At 36.6% G+C, this 23,157-nt stretch overlaps 1 protein-coding gene and 1 pseudogene across 2 annotated transcripts; both read right to left on the bottom strand.

The window, feature by feature from the left end:
- Positions 1 to 2,072: 2,072 nt before the first annotated feature.
- LOC137735352 (proline--tRNA ligase, chloroplastic/mitochondrial-like) lies at positions 2,073 to 12,102 on the bottom strand (annotated as a pseudogene). Its single transcript, XR_015964455.1, has 10 exons — positions 12,082 to 12,102; positions 10,413 to 10,808; positions 10,280 to 10,323; positions 10,084 to 10,195; positions 9,889 to 9,975; positions 9,534 to 9,779; positions 9,292 to 9,429; positions 8,855 to 9,019; positions 8,181 to 8,432; positions 2,073 to 8,066 (listed from the first exon to the last, which is right to left on the bottom strand). The product of XR_015964455.1 is annotated as a proline--tRNA ligase, chloroplastic/mitochondrial-like (transcript).
- A 5,117-nt stretch (positions 12,103 to 17,219) lies between these two features.
- Positions 17,220 to 19,708, bottom strand: LOC137733968 (scarecrow-like protein 8). The gene has a single exon (XM_068473195.2). It carries the CDS (start codon positions 19,330 to 19,332, stop codon positions 17,374 to 17,376), a length of 1,959 nt encoding a protein of 652 aa, XP_068329296.1. The 5' UTR covers positions 19,333 to 19,708; the 3' UTR covers positions 17,220 to 17,373.
- Positions 19,709 to 23,157: the final 3,449 nt, after the last annotated feature.

Raw genomic sequence — 23,157 nt, 5'->3', positions numbered from 1 at the left:
GTTAAAAATTAGGAAATCACGTATAAAAAAATATTTAATTTAATTGAGATGTTTCAATTACAATTAAACTAATAATATCATCGATTCCCCCATCCATATGTGGAATCCCTACATTATTTAAGAAATAAAAAAAAGTTTGTTACATCATTTAAGTTTTTGTATCATGAAATCTCCTTTATAAAAAAAAAGGTTAGGAATCAGATGCGCTTAATTGTATACCATCTCTTGCTACATGCGTAGATTTGTTCTTTTTTTAATTGTATAAGATTATGTTTTTATTTAATTTTTTTAATTTTTTTAATTTTTATCTTTTATTAAAATATGTATTTTCGAAAAACAATGAACTTACTAACTTCCTACATTTTTTTTTTAAGTTTTAATGGGAGAAGGCAATTTGGGCATTATAAAAAGTTTCACCATCTCTGTGTTCTCTCTTTTTATAATTTTTTATTAAATTATATTTTACAAAATAATGAACTTACTATCCACCCTACATTGGTTTTTTTTTTTTTTTTTTTTTTTTTTTGTGAATATATTTTTTTGAAATTTTAATGAAAGAAAGGCAATTTAAATATTATGAAAGCTTCACACACTTTGCCTTCTCCCTTTGTATACGTAGAAGATATTGATTCTAGTGGGAGAAGGGCAGTGTGAAAACTTCACCCCTTTTACTTTTTCCCTTTACATATATAGAAAAAATTGGGTTGAAACTTTTTTTTTTTATAATCTTATAATAATAAAAATATTATGGTAGGAGTAATGCTAGACAAAATTAAACTAAATGATGTATTACTAATAGAAAATGAGTATGTTTATCAATACTTGAGTAATAATCCAATCATCAACTTCCATGTCACTTAGTTTACAAAAAAATTGTCTATAAATTTAGTCTCCCTAACATTACTCATAGAGGTATTTGTATATTTTTCTCCAAAACTTGTAAGGAGCGGCAAAGTTTACTCTGAACTTTTATATTTGGCCAATTATTTTTAGTCAATTAACTCCTCGACTATGAATCTTCTCCACATAGTATTACTTTTTTCAACATCATGTTACGATTATGATGCCATTTCATTAGTCTTTCTTGTGACTTAATTCACATGACCATCTGGGTTCACATATTTCAATTCAAGACCTAAATTAAATAAAAAAATTAATTTCTCATCTCAACAAATTCATTATTAAAAACTGGTCAATTCTAAGCATTCAAGAAGTAATCGCCTAAAGTTAAAGTTGATAAAGAAATTGTCCGATTATAATAATTCAGAGAATAATCAATTAAAATTAAAGTTTATTGGGTAATTGACAACTAATGTGGTGAGAATTTAGCGAATATCTCTTTTGTAAAAAGAAAAAGAAAATAAAAATTAAAAAGAGGAAGGAAATCTCCACTATCCTCCAAAATTTCCTACGCGTTTTCAACTTTTATTCCCCGGAAAGAACCCCACACACAACAAGCGAAAGCCCAGTGGGCCCCCACTCTCCCTAAAAGTCTACAAACGATTCTCTTTCCCCTATTGTCCAAGGGAACAGCCAAACAGCATCTTGGTCGTCCATCTCATCTTCCAACTGCGGCCCCCACTATACAAGAGAAATTAAATCGCACCGTGACGTGATATTACAATACGCATAGTATTACACATTGTAATTTTGAGGCTATCAACCTTGTCGTCCCGAAGAGTTTTATGGGTCGAACACTCACAACGTGGTTGCTCGGCCAAGACTCATCCGGCAGCACTAAAAGGCGGTGGTATGGTCGGAATGCAAGATGGTCTCTGTCGTCCAATCATATTACAAATTCACCGTATCGTCCAATCATATTACAACAAATATATTAGCAACAGCATATGACGGTGTCGCTATCTAGCTAAAAATCCTTCCACCAAGATGGACTCCACGGTCAATCCAATCATATGTGAATCCTCGGAATCGCTTTCGGCGTACGCAACTGGTCCTAAAGTTTTGACTTTTGCTTCTGAGCCCCTAAAGTTTTGGGCTTCTAAAGTTCGTGACCATATTTGTATTTGTCTTCTACATTGTGACCAAAAATAAAACGGATTCTGTCAACCAGGTTTGAAAGGAACATCTGCAAGTATTATACTTTCTTTTCTTGGTGCAAACTACAATACATTCGGCGAACAAACCGAACAGGCGTTTTACGGAGAACGGTATGCTACAACAACTGGTGTAATATACTGTAGGGTATAAGAAGAAAGTACGACGAAACAGACCACAGATAACATCTGTCTTGAACAATATCGGTTGGATGCTTTGTAAGAAGTAATTCGAAAATCAACAAGCTACTAGGATCACAGATAAAACCAAAACAATTACAATAAACCAAGCAAACAATTAAAGGGAAATAAACTTATCTTCCGAAGTGGAGGAAGAAGAAGAAGACATGACTGCTAAGGTTTCATAAGGAGTCTTCTACACTCAAGCAGCCGAGAGTCCTTGCTATCAAATAGGGTTTTAGCACGAAAGAAGGATAATTACTGTGAGTGCAGAGACCTCCCTATATATATCCATACTCCCTTGATATCAGGCCTATTAACTGATACCTTAGATATTCCAAACTGATTAGGGTTTCGGTATAGTCCTCATAGGTATTGAACTCTTGTCAAGTCTTGATAAGGTTACTTGAATATAATTGCATGTTATTAGGACTCTTAATCTTAGCCAAGTATGATCAGAATTTCCTCAACATGATAACTCATACACTGAGCTATCAGTTTGTCGAGAACAAGAACTCATTCTTCTTGACACTCACATCTTACATTCTCCCACTTGAGTGTCTAAGAAGAATGATATTACTTAGGCTAAGACTAAGGTGATCACAAGTCCCCGAAAGCTGCAATTAAACCTTTAACAACCTATCACTTATAGCTTCGAATATTGAATCATAAATGCATTATGTAATCTCTTCTACATGTGCACTTTATGATTACAAGTACCTACACCATAAGCACTGTGTTGTTTGACAGAATTCAAAAGTTTCAGGTTGATTAACAAAATTCAACTCCTGAACTGAGCCTTATGCAAGCATGGCTCACATTTTCTGTCAATTAAAACATATTGATAAGAGAAGATGCAAATACAATATATTGTTACAAAATTACTCTCTTATCAAGATTTATGAATAAAATTTTACGATTAAACCATTTTCCACTAACACTTCAATTCAATAATACAAAAGCAATTTTAAACTCCCACCGATTAAAATAGTAAAAAATCTCATAAATGCACATACCTCTTAAAAACTCCCACTGATCAAGCATTAATCAAGGATTTAAAAGTATTGAGAATTCAACATCAACTACTAATTTTTCTGACTATATCTCTATGTCAGATATTGCAAGGAAGTGAGTGGCTAAAAAGATATACAAAATCATATGATCATTTTTATTCATCTAAAATTTGACAGAAACAGAAAACTTTAACGAAATGTTTTCTGATTGCAACAAAACCATATAATTCTAGAATCATCTTTGGACAGAATCTGATTATATTAGGTTTTCACAGCTAAAACATAAAATACAAGGGCAAACGTATATAGTTTCAACACTTTTGAGCAGATGAAGTATATACAATCTTGTCAATTCCATGTTTAACCGTTCATTGATTTATAGTTGGACTGAATAAGAAAACACTTTTGAGCAGATTAATTATCCATAAATAACATATAAATCACAAGTCCAATTTCTTGAACAACAAACAAGAATTAATAAGAAAAACACTTTTGAGCAGAATATACTCATTAACCCTTCTTGAATTTCCATCAAGATTAGTTACATGTATAACAAATAAAATATAAACAAGTATGATAATTTACGTTTTATCTACCAAAACCATGATCATTAAAAGCATGCAGAATTGATGAGTGTGAAGCCCATAATACATTATTTCTCCCACTTGGGCAAATGCTCAAAATTGCAAGTTTAAACACTAGAGAAAGTGGCTTTCATATAACAAAATATAGGCTAGTTGAATCAATAAAGATCAAATACATAATTTTTTTTTTCTTTTTTGTTAAAGTAGGTTAGAATTAAAAGTTCCATAAAAACTTATGCAATGACTACAAATTTAATTTAATTTTAGTGTATGAGAGATGACCCACATATGTGTTAAAGATTAGTTCATAAATTAAAATGAAACCTAATAAGAGAATCCAAACTCAAAATTTATGTTTTAATTCTAAAACAAAGTCGATAAACACTTAGATATCTCAATAACATCAATTTTCCAACAATAATTTTAATCCAATTTAGAACTCAGAGAAAATTAAGGCAAAAGATTGGCAAATTTACCTACTCATTCTCGATTCTACAAGATTCATCATGGAAGTAGTCGAGTTGTGGAGGATTGAACCAACTCCAAATTGCATGATTGTTACACCTTTGGGCAGAAACTAATCATGCAAAGAAAATACCTGCATAGCTAGCCAAAACATAAAATACACAAAATACATATAGCTTCAACAGCTTTGGCCAGATGAAAATATGTTAGAAGTACTTTATGATTTGCTGTAATACTAATTTATAATTGGTGAGCGATTTCCTGAAATTCCTATTGGGATAAAAGTATTCACCATATAAATTAGAATTCTGATTTTTCAAAATAATCCCTTAGAACAGTATTAAATAACCGGTTCTCAAAAGATTAAATCAGACACAAGAGTATGTCATTATTAACATTGAACAATAAAGTTCTCGAAAGAGGAAACATGATTATTTAGTTATTCGATAGAGACCAAAATGATCAATTAGTAAACTGATATCACTTTCCTCTTTTTTTTTCTTTTTTTTTTTTTTTTTTTTTCTCGAAAGACAATGATCATATAATCATAATTGATGACCAAACAAAATATTGGTTTGAGCAAAATAAACCAATACATCTTTAAACCAAAATTTAATCAGTGTTGTCTATAAAGTCATTAGTATTGAGAATTTGCATAAAATAAGGACATATTGGAACCATAAACTTGTACAATAATCGGTACCAATAGGTGTGCACAAATCAGTGAAACAATATCACATAACAAAACTAGTTTTGAAGTACCAAAATTCAGCAATACTACTTAAGTTTGCAAATTCACTAAAAACTAAATTCTCTTTAGATTGTCATGAAAATTTTTAGGTGTGCACTAGACATATATGGCTACTATTTCGAAAAATTTCATGATTTTTAAAATTTTTAAGCGAGCCAAACATGAATTCGAGAAGGGAGGTGCTGCAGAAACTGCAGAAAAAGGTTCAGTACAGACCTGAGATTACAAAATCACCAATATTCACTGTTCATCCGATATGCATGAAAATTTTCAAACATAAATTAAACATACAAAGATGTTAATTCCCAAAATTTCATAATTTTTCAGACATTACAAGTGTACTAAAAGAAAATTAGAAATGGGATATGCTGCAGAAACGGCAAATATGCTGCAGTACATACCGGAGACTAAATAATTCACCAAAAATTCAATTTGTCTCCAATATGCATGAGAATTTCCAGAAATAAAGTAGACATATACATTTACTGTCACCAAAAGTTCCATAATTTTTTAAATCTTAAAAGTGGGATAAAAAATAAAATTGAAATGGAATGTGCTGCAGGAGCTGCGTAAATTCTGCAGAACAGTCCCGACATTAAAAACCCACCAATAATTCATTTGCAAACCAATGCTCGTGAAAATTTCCAGATTTGAAATAAACATCTCAATGTATATCATACTAAAATTTCATGAATTTAGGAGTTACATAGATATATCAAAATAATATCACAAACAGACTATTCCAGCAACATGGTATCACACTTAAATATTTAACATAAATCCATTTCTTGTCTAGAAACGTGAAAAAAAAATACCAACGTCAACAATCCATTTGATATTATGACATGACCAAATTTCATAAAATTTGCAGTTATGAAAAATCTATCAAAATCAGAAACTAAAACAGAACAAATTGCTAGGTACGCTAAACTGCATGAACATAGCTAGTCTTGTTGTCATAACTTTACTAAAATCTTAATTTTCTTTTAAAACAACATTTAGCATGTCCATTGTGATATATCAAAATCTCCTTTTAAGATAAGAAAACAATTTAAAAATGACACCAAAATGGCCACGGCATTAATATGTGTATATAGATCAAGCTCCTTACGATCACAAGATTTGAGAATTGAAAGGGATCTCAAACCTTTCTAATTTCTGCAGAATGAGTTCACACATTCATCTAAGCTATGAATGAACATGTGTGCCAAGAGCTATCTCCATGTCATCCTTCCATCTTTTGTAGTTGGATCCAGTTAGTGTTTCAATATTGGAGAAATTGAGAGAAGTCATAGCTGTATCAACAACATACGTTTTAGTATTTGTGCTCAGAAGTTCTTCATTAAGAGTTCATAAATATGAACAATTAATGGCATCAAATCATATAATACCAGTCACATCTTTGGATCGAAAACTGATTATATTAGGTTTTACATAACCAACATACAAAATTCTCATTAGCGATACAATTTTAACACTTTTGAGCAGATAAAATTGCATCTATACTAATTTTGTATCTCACTTATACACCAATTAAACATGACTGAATATAAGAATTCTTTAGAATTATCTCAAAACATATTCATCATCAGTTTAATCGTTCTGTTCAATTTGAACTGATAATTTGAACCATGATACAAACACTTTTGAGTTGAAATTGATCATGATCCAAAATTCGACTGTCAGAACATGTAGTGACAGTAATTTGATTCTCCGAAAACTGAAACACATCCTTGTACTCCTGGAGAAGAATTTTGCAAAACATGTACATATATATATATATATATATATATATATAATTCTAAATGTGATGTCTGTCATAAAATAGTTGATAAACCGATTAGCTTCATTGCGCGGAAGTCTTATGTCAGGATCGTGCATTTAATCAATGTTTTCTCGTGCACCCTTTCTAAGATTAAGCGGAAGCCTCAGGATCCACAAGTAAAAGACATTTAACCAAAACAACAAATAATTATGCCTTTAATTTGTTAAGAATTTTTTCAAACAGATTACCAATAATCCGAACCCCAAAGCTTTGCAAATTCCCTAGCAGATTTGTATCTGCAGACAAGGATAATACAACTACACGCAAAGGTATTTCTGCAGATGGGTCAGATTAAAAAATAATAATAATAACTAAATAATTATTTGCAAAGCCAATACGATAATCAATCCGCATATTGAATTATCAGCAATATAAATCAATGAGTCATGTTATTCGCGGAAGCTTTACATATTGTAAGGATAAAAGTAATGGCATGATATTGGAACGTTACCAATATATTCAAAACCAACCATGATCGAAATTCTGAATTCTAGGCGAGTTGAGAGGTTCTGATACCACATGTAAGAAGTAATTCGAAAATCAACAAGCTACTAGGATCACAGATAAAACCAAAACAATTACAATAAACCAAGCAAACAATTAAAGGGAAATAAACTTATCTTCCGAAGTGGAGGAAGAAGAAGAAGACATGACTGCTAAGGTTTCATAAGGAGTCTTCTACACTCAAGCAGCCGAGAGTCCTTGCTATCAAATAGGGTTTTAGCATGAAAGAAGGATAATTACTGTGAGTGCAGAGACCTCCCTATATATATCCATACTCCCTTGATATCAGGCCTATTAACTGATACCTTAGATATTCCAAACTGATTAGGGTTTCGGTATAGTCCTCATAGGTATTGAACTCTTGTCAAGTCTTGATAAGGTTACTTGAATATAATTGCATGTTATTAGGACTCTTAATCTTAGCCAAGTATGATCAGAATTTCCTCAACATGATAACTCATACACTGAGCTATCAGTTTGTCGAGAACAAGAACTCATTCTTCTTGACACTCACATCTTACATGCTTGTGTTCCAAGCGAAACCTGAAACCTTATGACTTTGCAAAAATGGAAACTTCCTCGGCAGGGTTACGAGTCATCAAGCATCTTTTAATCCCTTGCGGCCGCTCAAAAGAAGAGCATCTGATGGTAGCGCCGGTTTCTTGTTTTACTTTTAACTCTTCTTCGTTACTGTGCAATAATTTGCAGCTGTCATTATATTAGAATCAGAATGCAATTTTCCTCAACAGTGTGTTTTATAGAATTAACAACTACATTACTAAAATAATTCAAAAGTACACATACCTAGCCGACCAAGGACCTCTCGCCCATTTTCCCTAGAGCAAGAAAATGCATCTATCCGGAAAAGATTCTGCTTGCCTCAACAGAGATGACTGTATCTCACCCAACTTGTCCGTCGCATAAGCCAGCAAATTCAAAAGGCTCCATGGATATCCCGAAAACCTTCCTTTGCTTTCCAGGAACATCTGTTCTAGATACAACCACACTCTGGCGTGACACATCATGAGGACCAATTCCAATCCTTAAAGGGACTCCCTATAAAACGAAGGCTTGTTATTGAGGTGACTGACAATAAGAGAACAATAACATGCAGCCGTTTTAATCTTCAAAGAATTAATTTAATAAACAGCTTCTCGCAAAAGAACCAATATGTTAGCCGTGCACGATATGGTATAAGCACTCAAAACAAACAATAAGCACTGTGAGCATGAGAAAAGGTCAACTTTTGGTCTTATCTTTCCTCAATCTTTGGAACTCACATAAGTATTAGGTAAACATCCCCGTCAAATCTGATGCAAGTCAAACAATTAGACAATGAAACGGTTAACATGTGATGGCTGTTCAGTTTCTGTAATTACAAGAGCGTATAAATAATTAAGTTGCTTTCAAGTCATAGTATGCCAAAAGCAACACACCAAAGGGTACAAATTGCTTTATCTTTAAGATTCAGGACAAACCTTCATCTCCCAGAAATTGAATTTCCATCTTGAGGTTCTCTGCTCAGAGCCGTCAAGTTTAACTTTATTCCCTGCAGCCTGCAGAGCTTCTTTGACCAGTTATGCAGCATTGGGGACTTCTCTACTATCACCATCCTTCTTCCAAATTGGTATAATTACCACCACCTATACACAAGCGAGAAATTTTGTTGAAATAAAAACGAAATAAGCCATGCATGCATACATGCCTGGGCAGAGGAAACATACTAAACAAGCAGAACCAAACTAAATTCTAAGCATATTAAGCTGAATGCTTTCGCATGAGAACAAATAATATTAAAAACTAAACTAACAGACAAGTTCCCAGATGACCTTGAACTAAATACAGCACATACTAAGACACTGACGTCGACATATTTTTGCAAAATGCATAAAGATCTCCAACTTTAGAACTTTACCTGTATCGGTGCAATCTTTGGGGGAAGCATTAAACCTGTATCATCTCCATGAGTCATTATAATCCCGCCAACAAAAGGGGTACTGACAGCCCATGAAGTTTGCCACACATGTTGCCTCTGTCCACTTTCATCAGTAAACTGCATGCATAGATTTTGGTCAAATTCTAGTGCCTATAAATGAAGCTTTGATTATCATATCATAACTAACAAATAACCACATTATCGTATCATAATCAAAGTACCTGTGTTTCCAAGGCACGAGAAAAATTCTCCCTCTATCGTATAGGTCCTAACAGCACCAGCAAATGTTTCTACTTTCGACTTTCTACCTGCAATAACAGTTAGCTTGCTCATAAGCAAATTTCAAATAAACATCAATCATCTGTATAGCCTGCAGCGCCACGAGCAGTATGTCCCTCCGGCCATAGAAACTCAAGAGTCCTCACAAAAGGTTTCGTTCACATCTCCCATCTTGTGACATTAGCGCACTGAAGTAAAATAGACATCAATTCATAAAGATCAAGGCTTACGTAAAATGAAAAACTCCTCCACTGAAAATTAAAGTACTTCAATTACGAGACCAAGCAAACGTGGTACCTGGTTAACCCTACAGGGAAGATCACGGTAACTATGAATCCACTGGGTGAACATGTGATTGACTATGGTATCGCTCATGGCTCCAACCTGCCAGAGCCTCAAGAAGTGCAACAATCAAAGATAACACCTTCGGTAATATTCACTCAATAACTTATACAATCAAATACAACACAACTTACTAACGGAAATGCATACGACAAGTTTCTCTTCGAGCTCCTTCCCTCTTCCTATTGTCACAAGTGCTAATTCGGAACTAAAACCCTCAACATGGCTGGCTTCTTTCTCTATAAAAAGAGTAGGGTATAAACTGCAGCATTCCAAATTTATCAAACTAAGAATTTCAAATTTTAAGCATTACATTACGCATCAAAAGCTCGAAAATCATATGAACATGTTACTGTGATCAGTCTCTTTGAATTTCACATTCAGATAATCCTACAAAAATTAAATAAATTCAAAATTTCAAACCACTGAATGTGAAATGAATGCAATCAAATGGATAGAGGTAGCGGCAGCTGGAGTACCTGAATGGCTTCCCAAACGGCGTAACCGTAGGGACGGATGACCATGGTTCCACGAACGGGAACGTAATCGTCGAGCTCCGCCTGTTCAATGACATCCAGGTACCAAGCATTGAAGTCTTGTGATCGAGGAGTGACACCTCGGTCCTGGACTCGGTTGCTCTTCTGATCATCGACTCGGTCCTTCTCGTCGGTAACCGACGTTGTTCTCTGAGCTGATATGCCGGTGGTGAATTCCGGAAACCAGAGATGGTGGCGGTGCACCACCTGGTAACGGCGGGAGATGGAGGGTGAGAAGAGCGAGCTCAGTAAAAATAGGTAGACGTGGACTGGGCCGGTCAGGGCAGCCCTATTACAAATAGGTTCCCAGGCCCTGCCTTTGGGCTGGTGTTCTTGGGCCTAAGGGTGGGTCACTTTTAATCGAGCATTTTGGGCTCCTCGTATGTCTATATAGTGAAAGGAATTGTGTTTTTATAGAGGACTTCAACTTGGGATGTAGGAAATTTAAGAAATTTCGCAAAAGCTTATACGGAGATGGGTTATTTGTCATTCCCTTATTATTCACGAATTTAGAAATTTATACCTTGACCTTCTGTGAAGCTTTTTTTGTGCACGTCTAAGTTACACATCTAACCAACAACCGTTAGATGTTGTTGAGTTAAACAATCTAATAACTCTTATTCAGATGGTTAACTTAAATATGCACTTTTGTTGTGCAGTAGATAAGCCTCCGACTTTCTTTAGGCTTTATTCGAATGTTAAAAACAATGAATTGAATTAAGCTCATCTATAACATCGGGCCAACCCGATCTTACATACCTAGCCTACCGTTCATGACTCCATTGGTGGCAATACATTTTTTGTCATGGTTGTTCAATTTATGGACCGTTAATTAGTCTTTAAATACTCAACACATTATATACGAGAGAAACTTACTTACATGTCGGAATGCTATATAACACAACATTGGAATTTGTATTTTTGACAAAGTTGAACTCCAATAATTGCCTGAAAGTTTTAATTATTTTTTTTTAATTATTTTGTTTTGCTAACACAAAAGGTTTTTGACTTTAGGGAGCTTTGTGCTGGGTTCCTTTTTGCAGTGGGATGGCAGATACGGTTTTATTCAACCTCACTTTTGGGTGACACAAGTGAAGTGATAATTCAACCCATCAAATCCAACACTCCTTCCATAATTATTACTCATTTTTTCTGGGCAGGCATATGTCTTAAATTCTTCTTTTTATTTTCTTCATTACCTCATTTAATATCATAATAATTCAATGCTTCCCTCCCATGCCTATGTCATTATTCCTCTACGAATGCTATTTATTTTCTTTTTATTTCTACCCCTACATTGAAAATCATTTGAAAAAAATTATCAACCTTCTCGTTCTCTCTTTCTTTGCAGCTTACTTTCTCGTTTTGCAAGGTCACCCTTCAAGGAATTGGATCCTCTCTTGAGCTTGGGCTTAAGAGTCTGTTGACCAACACACATAGGTCGTTAGATTTTGATCTAATAGCTACAAACAGGGAATTTTTTAAAAGTTATAATAATTATAGACGTTGAATTAAAATTCAACGGTTCTTGTGTGTTGGTCAGAAGGCTCCTGAGCCCAAGCTCAGGAGGAGAGGATCCAATTCCACCTTTCAAAGATCATTTATCCAATACCTGAAGTCTAGACGGATACATTTTAATAACATAGGCAAATGATTAAACGATTTTTCATTGAATTGATTTTCTATAGTGTTAGCTTTAAAAGACGACCCATAAATTGGACAATTATAATATCAAACAACATTAAAAGATGAAAATAAGAACCAAGACAATAAAAACAGAAAACTCGAAATAAGAAGATTGTTGACACCCCTCGTATTACTTTTAATTTAAAATGATAATTTCACTCCCTAGCCAACTACAATAACTGTGCCCCATTCATGATGATAAGCACTCCGATTGCTGTGGGGCAGCAGCAGCATCTAGCAAAGTAGCAAGCAAAGCATGCGCTCTCCGTCCTTTACCAAGTACATATCTGAAAATAGCGCAACTTATTCACGGATGGTGTTTTATTATAGTGGCGAAAAAACAATAATGTATATGCATCCTAATGCGATTTTCTCTCTTCTTAACATTTTAACAATTTAACTCACTAGTCCTTTCATTAAAAAATAAATAAAAAATAAAAAGCTCAACTTATCAACTTGTCCCCTTTTCTAATTTATAAATGTGTATTTATTATCTGTTGAGCAAAAATTGTATATAATATGTAAACAAATAATTCACTCGACATAATTTCATCCTCGTTCATTTTTCTGAAGAGGATTTTATTAATTTAAGTTCGACCCATTCTAGACTATTCGTCTATTAATTAAAATTCTTCGTTAAAAGGAAAAACCCTTTGATTCCAATATGAATAAATCGTAACTTGGGGATTTGGGGGTTTATTTGATTTTGCGACTGCACCTAGGTCAAGCCCTAGATTGCCTACGTACCCTCATTGAGGGATCAGGTCACTCGTAGTTCCTTGGTATTTTGTATTTGTTTGGATTTGATGCCTTGTGCAGTTTTAGCTCGTGCGGGCGAGGACTTTGAGCCATCTGAGCAGTCGATGCCTCATGCAGTTTCAACTCGTGCAGGCAAGGGATTTGTGCCACTTGGAGCGTTTGATGCCTTGTGCAATTTTAGCTCGTGCGGGCGAGGACTTTGAGCCATTAGAGCATTTGATGCCTTGTGCAATTTTAGCTCATGCAGGCGAAGACTTTTAGCCATTGGAGCATTTGATGCCTTGTGCAGTTTTAACTCGTGCGGGCGAGGACTTTGAGCCATTGGATGCCTTGTGCAGTTTTAGCTCATGCGAGCGAAGACCTTGAGCCATTGGAGTAGAACGCGGCTTCGTGCCATTTGATATTCAATACGGCTTCGTGCCATTTGAAGCGGCTTTGTGCCATTTGAGTCTTGTCGCGGCTTCTTGTCATTTGTATCGGCTTTGTTCTATTTGTAACGACTTTGTACCATTTGGTATTTGATACGGTTTCGTGTCATTTGATATTTGATACGGCTTCGTGCCATTGGCCACTTCGGAAATTTGATCTATTAAATTTGACATAGTGTAAGTCCATTGAGTTTTGTGCTTTGAGATGGTTCACATCTGTAGTTTTTAGAAGTGATTTACTTCCTCCATAGATTCGATGTCGGCATCTCTTCACACATGATATGCCTCCATCACGCTATTGGAAGGAATCCTGCCCATTTATTATTTTGGCCCAATTTCCAATTTGCGAGGCCTAGTTAAAACTGCATCTTTGCCGTGCCCGCCGTGCCTTGCCCAATAAAGTTTGAGAAGGGTTAGGATCTCATTTAAAATGGGTTTTGATCCCATGACTTTCCCTTTCGATTTTCACGTGAGTGCCTTTCGCAAGGGAACTTGTCAGCAAACTTTATTTTCTCTTTTTTTTGTGAATTAAGCTTTCCAAGTTCAAATAGGACTTTGTTTCCCCTTCCTTTTATCGTCAGCAACTTCTCTTCTTCTTAACTCCAAGACGACGGCTGCGACGGGATTGTTCTTTTGCAAATTCATCGCTCGCTGTGACCTTGTTTGGGATCATTGCTCATTGCAGCTTCCTTCCTTGTCAGGCGGGAGTTGTTGTTTCATGCTTGGAACCACTCCGAGAGATTGCCGGAAGAACCGAGTTATTTATCGGTGTGATTTCTAATAGGACCTTTGGAGAGCATCAGTTGAATGGGTAGCATGTGAGAGTACAGACAGCGGGGACGAGTTTCTTTTTTTGTCTTCATCCGCTGCAGGTTCGTGCATGTTTGTGGGAGTAACGAAATGATGGAAACACCATTTTTGCACCATTGCCTTGTTGCCTGTAGAGAACTATCTTTTACGACTTGGTGCACAGAATTTTGAGGTTATTCCTGGTTGCTTTTTACGAGTCAAGGCCTGCACTATTAGGCTACTCGGACGACGACTCGACGATCTTCTTCCTAATAGCCTTTCTATAGAGACCAGGTCTTCAATGGCCTCGTTACGGCAGACAGAACCTTCTAACATCAATGCTACGGCGGCAGTTGGCACGCATCACTTAGATTTGATTGGAACTTCACAGGGTGGTTTAGACCACCTCGAAGAAATTCATGGGATTGACGGCAGCGACACGGAGCACTTAGATTTGATTGGAACTTCACAGGGTGGTTTAAACCACCCCGGAGAAATTCATGGGATTGACGGGAGCGGCACATTCGAACTTGCTAGGCATGAAAGTCACATCATGGCCATTGTTGGTGGCAGAGACTACGGTTTCCTTGCTGCTATCGGCGAAGAAGACGGCAAATGTTCTCCAATGGTGGAGAAGAAGAATGAGCACTCGGTGGCTAGAAGAGTTGACAGCGACAAGGATGGAGAAGACAGCAAATGTCTCCATTGGTGGAGAAGAGGAAGGAGCAAGCCCAATGACAGGTTTTGGTGGTCGGTGTGAATTGGTGGTGCATGTTTCCACCACTATCTTATTTGCTTCTGTCAAACAAGAAGAAAAGGAAACCTCCCTTTTTTTTTTTTTTTTGGGGAAAATACGACAGGAACTTCCTAATAAAAATCAAGAATCCATTATGAAAATGTAATACCTTTTAAACTTTCTTCTCTCTTTCTTTGGCTTCTTGTTGCTGTTCCTTTTCGCTTTCTTTTGCTGCTTGTTTTTTTTTTTTTTTTTGTCCATTTCTTCTCCGTGTGCTTCTCAATTTTTGCAGTGTTTTCTTGTCACTATCCTCTCCTCCGCTCTCCCTGTGCCCTCCCCTTTTTATAGACGCAAGAAGCAGTTTCATTAACTTCTTCCATTTTCTGTAATGTGTTCTACTTTTCCAGGGTGTGGGGAAGTTGAGGAAGGCCATCACTTTACCGCGTTCAAAACGTGGGAGCTTAGGAGAATTCTGGATAGACAAGAACTCTATTTTTTTAGTTTGTGGGCTGTTGAGATTTTTTTTCTCTCCTTATATATAATATATATATAAGATATATATAATGTGAATCATATTTCTAGTTGGTCCATGTTTTGGACTACAATTTTTTTTTATAAAGTGTCCCCATCTTTTATAAAGCTTGCTAATATACTTTGTCTATGAAAATATATGGCTCAACATTATCAACATCTCATAAATGTGAAGACGGGCATGAGAAGAGATTGGAAGCTATTGGTCATCTGAGAAAGTATTTCGAGATTTTTAATAATTAAATTCTTTTATAATATGTGGCTCTTTGTTATTGGACTTGTGAGTCTTATATGTGTACAACATCAGCTCAATAGTATAATTATTAACAAAATTTCTAACGGAATAATCAAATTGATGTGTGATAATGAAACTAATTCATAGCCCAAATTAATTGATTAGGTCAATTTAAATGATCATTTGCGACAAAAAAGGTCATTTTTAATTTGATACGATCGTTAGAAACCATTCTTTATTGAACGGATTTATTAAACAATATATCACGAAGTGCTATTTTCCGTTTCTTTATTAAAAGCAGAAACCATGTGATTATAATATGTTCAAAATTAATCAACCATTTCTCATTAAACTATATATAATCATAAATCTTGCATGATCTCCGTTTCATGCCATCCTCTAATTCAAAAGCCAAAAGATCCTCAAATCCTTCCCAACCAACCCTTTTTTTTTTTGGCCAAAGGATATATTTGATTAGATTATATTAAATAAGTTTACATCCTCACAAGAATGTTGAAAAGAAATTCAAATCCTATACAATCCCATATATGGTCATCACCAACCTTTGAAACGTAAGCTGTTACTTCATGCGCTGCACGATTGTTCATCCTGCAGATAAAACCAAAATCGATAGAATTGGCAAGGGACCAAATATCATGAATAATTCCTTCTGAACCAACTAATTCACGGAGCCACATATTTGCACCCACATTAAGGATCAAATGTTTGGTGAATAACCATCCATATGGTTCCAAGAGATTTTTATAGTATGAACGTAAACACACGTAACATTGTTTACAACGTAAGCAATTACATAGCAAAAATCTTAGGTTACAAGGTGAATAACACACGTAAAGCACTTCTTCCCATTACCACATTTGTCCTCTCCTCCTATCCAACCGAAAAACGACACGTCCATAACAAAAACTAAGCTTTCCTAAAATACAGAAATCTACAAATTCTACTAAAAAAAAAGGAAAAAAATATCTCTCTTTCTCTCCGAACATATATATTAAACACCCACCAAAATCTCCTCAAAAAAGAAAAAGAAAAACCCAATAAAACCAAATGGAGAAATACATAAGTGGAGCCCTCCACAAATCCTCTCCAACCAACTAATTTTACGAGCCATATATTTTGCTCAATATTATTTAAACAAATTAAGGATGAAAAGTTTGGTAGATAACCATCCAAATGGTTCCAAGATATTTTTTTTGTACTATGAAAACACACGTAACATTGTTTACATCGTAAGCAATTGCATAGGAAAAACTAGGTTTTCCTAACATACATAAAATCGAATAAGAAAATTGTTATTAGTATTAAAAAAAATATCATTTTGCAATACAAACTTTCCATAATTAAAAAAAAAATACACAAACAGTGTAAAATAAAAACCAAAAGGAGAAATACATAAGTGGAGCCCTCCATGGTTGGTTTGGTAGGAAGGCCAAACTCATTCCTCAATTACGCAACCCCCATGTTTAAAGTTTTTTTTTTTATAACATCGTATAATTAGTTTGAAACACGTTCAAAACCAAAAACCCGAAACCAAACAAAAAACATAAATGCAGTGGACAAAAGAATTTTCATGGAATCCAAACACTCCTCAAATTTTTGGTAGCATTTCTCCCATTTCCATTTTCTCAGGAAACCCTACATAATAATCAGAAAGTATTTTTTATAACAATTAGCCAGAAAATTAAAAATTAAATAAAACAAATATAAAAAAAAGTGAAGTTAACGCCAAGCGGATGCGACGGTGAGAGTGCGGCTTATCCAACCAAAGCAAATCCCTCCCTTCTCTTCCTTAACCGTGAACCCCGAGTTGGCTCGGTTTCCCGATTCGAGTCGATTTTTCAACGACTCGGTCATGTTTGGGCCCATGGGCCTCAACTCGAACCCCGCCATCCCCATGCGGGCCCGCCACTTCCCAAACACTTCACATCTTTCCACGCGATCCCTCCCCTCGCAAGCAACCGAGTTCACAAGCTTCCGACTCAGAGCCTCCTCCGCCTTGACTCGCTCCGGGTTCTCCCTCAGAACCGTCGCCTCGATCGACTCCAGCAGCGCCCCGTAGTAGGCGCAGCACTCATTTACGCGCGCCATGAAGGGCGCGGTGTTGGTGTTCATCTCCTGCTCCACCAGCGTCACCACACGCGGCGCCAGCCCCTTCACGCGCCGCAGAAGCTCGTCGCGGGGGTTGTCCGTGGACACGCTCTCGTCCGGCATGCTGTACAGTTTGAAGGCGAAATTCACGGCGATCGGCTCGTCCGGTTCGCAACCCAGCGAGTCCCGGTTCAGCTCGCCGATTTTCTGGCTCACTACGTTGAATTCCAGACGGACCCCGAGTCGCTCGGCGGCTTGACTCAGCTTCTGACGGACCATTCTCAGCCTCCCCTCCCCGCCATTATCCGCGACGGTGGTGATCTTCACGACGGCGGGCCTAACATTCTGACGCGTTGAGAGCGCTTGGAAAAGGAGCATGTACTGACCGCCATGCCCGATGTCGAAGTCAATCACATGAACCTTGTTGGTCGCTGATTGGTCCGTCAAGGTCGCTTCAAGGATTGCGCGGTTAGCGGCCATAAACCCCAGTTTGAAACACGGAGATAACTCGTAAAGCAACTGAATCGACCCGCTATGCTCCTGCCCAAAAAGCTCGTTCGCCGGCGGCGAATTATCAATCGGGTTGACCCGGGACTTCAAAGCTAAACCCAGGAACTCCAGAAGCCTTTGTTCTGAATTGGGTCTCGGATTCGGGACCTGTGTCGCCATCATCCGGGCGAGGATCTCCGCCGCGGCCTCGGATTTCCCTTCAGAAATGGCCGTCGCGGCCTCCATGAGCGACTGCTTGGAACACGTGGAGGACGCCGGAGACGCCACGGATGACGACGAAGATGACGACGAAGTGGGCGACGGAGAAATGGGCTTTTGGCACTGACTCGGAGCTGCCGAACCCATCAGATTCTGTATCGTCTCGGACCACTCGCTGTTGGTTTTAGTAATGACAGAAACGGCGTCGCCTTCGTCGTCCTCGTCGTTATCGTCGAGTAGCTGCTTCTCCAGCTCTTGCAGCGTGTTACTGATCATCTTCTTCTCGGAATCCAAACCCCGGGTCTGACCTGGGTTGTTCTGAACCGGATTGTTAGGCACCAGATTGTTAACATACGACATCGCCGGTGGTGCTGTCTGGTTAATGGGCTGATGGCGGAGCTGCTGAAGCAGAGGCAACCCGAACCGCTGATGGGATAAAATCGAGGAGGAAGAAGACGAAGAGTCGGAGCCTGTAATTGCTGACCCAGATGAGAAGTCTATCGGAGACAAAGGCGAAATCGGAGAAGAGTGCTGGAAAGTTCTGGGCTTTAGGGAGCGGAGATAGAGATTTTGGCCAGGATTCTGGTGGTAGTTCTGGTGGGGGTTGTAGTGGTTCTGCTGATGGGCCTGGAACTCAGCGAGCGTCCGCTTTCCGATGAGACCGGCTGCTGGGTTTTGGGTTTGGGGTTGAAATTGTGTTTGGCGAGCGATCTGGGACGCGGTAGGGTCCATAAACAAGCTGGGGAGCTGGGATCGGTGGTAGGGATTGTTCTGAGACGGGTTGTGGCCGTTCATGGCGGCGGAGATGGAGATGGATCGCCCGTTAGTGTAGAAATCAGGGACGCCGCCGCCTCCTCCGCCGTTGAAGCCTCCCGATTGCATTTTTTCCTCTCTGGGTGTCTGAGAGCGAGGAAGGGAAAAAGGCTAAAAGTGGTGGGTTCTGAAGAAACGCATGGAAGGAGAAGAAGAGACAGTTTCTGTTTCTGTTTCTCTCTCTTATTGTCGCCTTGAATTCATTTGTAATTGCAATCAATTTGATAACTCGGCCAGATTCCAAACTCTAGAGAGAGAAAGTGAGGAGAGAGAGAGAGTGGCTTTTTCCTTCTGGTTTTCGGTTTTCTGGGTGTCTGTTTTTCGTTTTTAAATCCGAAATTCCGAAACGCTTCTACGCGAGTATGTACGCCATCGACCGTTGGATTTTTTCTTTTCGGCCTCGATCGGTGACGATGAACGGTGCTTATTACGCGTAGGATACTCTTTCACGCACATCTCATGCTTTCCGTTTGAATTTACAATCATAGGAGCCACACGACACTGAAGGGAGCGTGGATGCACGTACCAATAAGAAGCAGACAAAATATTCAAGCATGAAAGGGAGTTCTAGCGTGCGCTCACATGCTGCCTGGTGAGGTGGGGGTTGTGTGTTTCGTTCCAGTGAATGAGGTTATCTTTATTCGGCTGTGATCGTCTGACATGACAGTTACGAAATATTCCAAAAGGCCCTCGACCGGAGCCCGGAAATGCAATCCAGAACACCACGAAAACGAACCCCCAACCACGTGGGGCGAATGCGATTGAGCTGTGAGGCTCCCTTAAGTGACCGCCTCCGTGACGGGAGAATTCACGCTTTGCCAGTTCGCGGATTCGAAATTCTAGTTGCCGGTTTGTCCTGACGGGCGGTTTCCCGGTTGACTCTCGTTAGGTTTACTGACACGAGGCGGTTGCGGTTGCGTTTAACCTGAGTTTTGTCTACGTCGCCAACCCCCAACCATTGGAATATTTTAGCTCGACATTATTAAAACTTTTAAATTAATGAACACGGAATGATATACTGCTAAACAATTACAGCTACTCCAGCTCACTTTTAAGCTTCAACATAAAGCCACAAAAGGTTATGTAACTGACGAAACTAGTTGACGAAGGGCCGGGATGATCTCAGCATTTGAAGTTTTGAGTTCCATTTTTCTTCTCTCATCTCTCGTATTAAAGTGCCTCGATGTGTTAGTTGTACGACTAACATACTACAATGAGATGAATGATAATTTCAAATAGTAATAATCAGTTAAGGTACGTCATTAATATCCATAATTTATTTTAACATCTTAGGATTCGTTTGGAAGTACTTTTAAAATGATTAAAAGTGTTTTAGAGAAAATGTTTTTGAGTCCAAAAACACTTTCACTAAAATCGCTTTCAGTCATTTTAAAAACATTTCTAAACGAAATAGAATAGTACATTTTAAGAATTTTTTTGTTCCAAATCGCTTTAAAATCAAAAGTTTAGTAATTTGGTTGGTGCATTCTAGTTTGTTAAAGAAATGAGGTTTCCTAACCCACCATCATGGATGGTTTGGCCAAGTTTTTATATTTAAAACTTAATGATGTTGAACTGAACCTAAAATATTGTAGTTTATAGATTAGGTAAATGAATATCCATTGCATGTTGGCCACTGATATTATTCAAATTATGTTCAAATTAAGCGCATGGTAATGTTGTACGTGTAATTAATACATTTTTGGGACTCACTAACAAATAAAGGACAAATAAATCATTTGTCTGATAAGCGGTAAATTTATGGATTATCGTTAAACTATTTTAAGAGCATGTTCAACTAAGAGATGTAAATTTGAGATGTAAAACTCATATTTACATTCATTTTTCACTTTCAAGAGATGTAGAAGAGAGTTTTCCTCGAATGGGATATACGTAAATTGATATCCTATTTTATTTTCTCTTTTTGAGTAGCGGGACTAACCACCTAAAGATATAAAAATATATATATATGTATATTTAATTTTTTTTTTTTTTTTTGTGCATTTTCAGACCAAAAAATGCAAAATACACATTCATAGACATTTTGCATATTTCATTGGAGATGCTCCAACTCTCTAGCCCATTCTCGAATCATAAGGATCGACCATTTTCTATGTAAACATATACGTTAACCACTTCTTTACGAGCCATAGTATTTAATTTTACTCTCAAATGCAAGCGAATACGTAGAACATAAAAACTAATGTCAAAATAGTTTCTTATTCGTTTCCGTAATGAGTCGTTTTAGATGTTTTTTCCATTTTCTTATGAGGTAATATACGTCGCTTGTTGAATGAGATATCATTTTACCTAATTGATATAAGAATTAACTCATACTTTATCATTACATGGTCCAAATTTTTCTTGCATAATCCCTTTTGTTTTGGGTAACACAAGCATTGTTCAATTATTTTTATGGGACCCCAAGATGGATAATTTGGGTGGGAAGAAAATTATAAAGTGAGACATGGTAGATTGGTAACTATAAATGTTGTCCCTTCCATTTCTCCTACATCCTGTTTGCAGAGCTTTAACTTGAAATCTACCTTATTAAGAAGAGAGTATATAAGCTACCAAACTGCAAATTTAACTTTTTATCATAAATTATGCCCTCCAAAAGGATAGATAGCAGTAATGAAGTCACTTTTGAAAAGAAAAACTTCTTTAACACGAAGATGGCTACCTTCACTTCATGCTTTGCAGACCCACCTCATTGTCCAAAAATATATACTAACACATTAAAAATAAAAACAAATGAAGTGTTATATTGTCAAAGCCACCACTTTCATGTAACGGTAATGCTCACCACCTTATTTATCACCATTACATAGGTTTAAATGTTGAGATCTATATAGTGTATAGACACAAATCTCAAAACATAAACTCATCAAACAATGATAAATAGGGTGTTGAGCATTACTGCTACTTGAGGGTGGTGAGCAAAAATATTCATGAATAAAGAAATGAAAACAAATAAAAATAGTAATATTTTGTCCATCATATTGTCTACAAATATTTAAAGTGATGTTATATACACATCCCTTTTTATTTTTCACATACTCCTTTTAATTTCAGCCATCAGATTAAATAAATTAAAAAGGATCAATAATAAAAAAATTAACATAATATATTGAGTAATGTTATTCATATTATGTTTTTGTACCACATTTTCATACCACCTTAGGTGACATTTGATGTGGAAAGCCATATCATTTAAAAAATTTACAAAACCCAAGTAAAAGAATAAAAAATATTTCTCGTATATCACAATAATCATTTAATTAATTAATTTTTCATAATTATTAGTTTATTAAATAATACGTACAGCCGAATATTTATAGTGAAACCGACAAAAGTGGATTTTAGTGGATAAAAAAGGACGGAGATGCTCACCATAAATTTGTTGGTACCCAATTTTATGATGCATCCGTCAGAGTGTCAGTGGCTGCAACATACGCAAGGGCTCACAACATAGAGTAAAATCCTACCCATAACTATTTACGTTCTTCTTTTCGCCTATACCAACTTATTTATTTACATAAATGAAAAGAAAAAAAAAATCATATTTAGGGATCGTTTAGAGGTATTTTAAAATGATTGAACAAGTTTTTAGATAAAATATTTTTGGATTCTAAAAGTACTTTATGTGTTTCTTTAATGAAGCACTTCAAGTACTTTTATAGGATTGTTCTAATAAAATTTTCACCAAAAATATTTTCAGTCATTTTAAAAACACTTCTAAATGATCATATATTCTTGACTGATGTCTAAATTATTGAGAGTGACAATCCGAACTTGAATACAGAATCAAGGAACAAATTTGCTCCAACAAACTTAGTTAAGCGTATACTCTCTGAACTCATTTATTTTAAAGATTAATCAATTGACACATAT

Source organism: Pyrus communis, chromosome 7, assembly GCF_041283825.1.
Source record: "Pyrus communis isolate YQ-2024b chromosome 7, ASM4128382v1, whole genome shotgun sequence".
Lineage (NCBI taxonomy): Eukaryota > Viridiplantae > Streptophyta > Magnoliopsida > Rosales > Rosaceae > Pyrus > Pyrus communis.
Note: the sequence above shows the minus strand (reverse complement) of the source record. Positions and strands in the feature narration are given on the sequence as shown.

Coding starts and splice junctions, on each gene's coding strand:
- LOC137733968 (XM_068473195.2), bottom strand. CDS start 19,332: ATGCAATCGGGAGGCTTCAACGGCGGAGGAGGCGGCGGCGTCCCTGAT.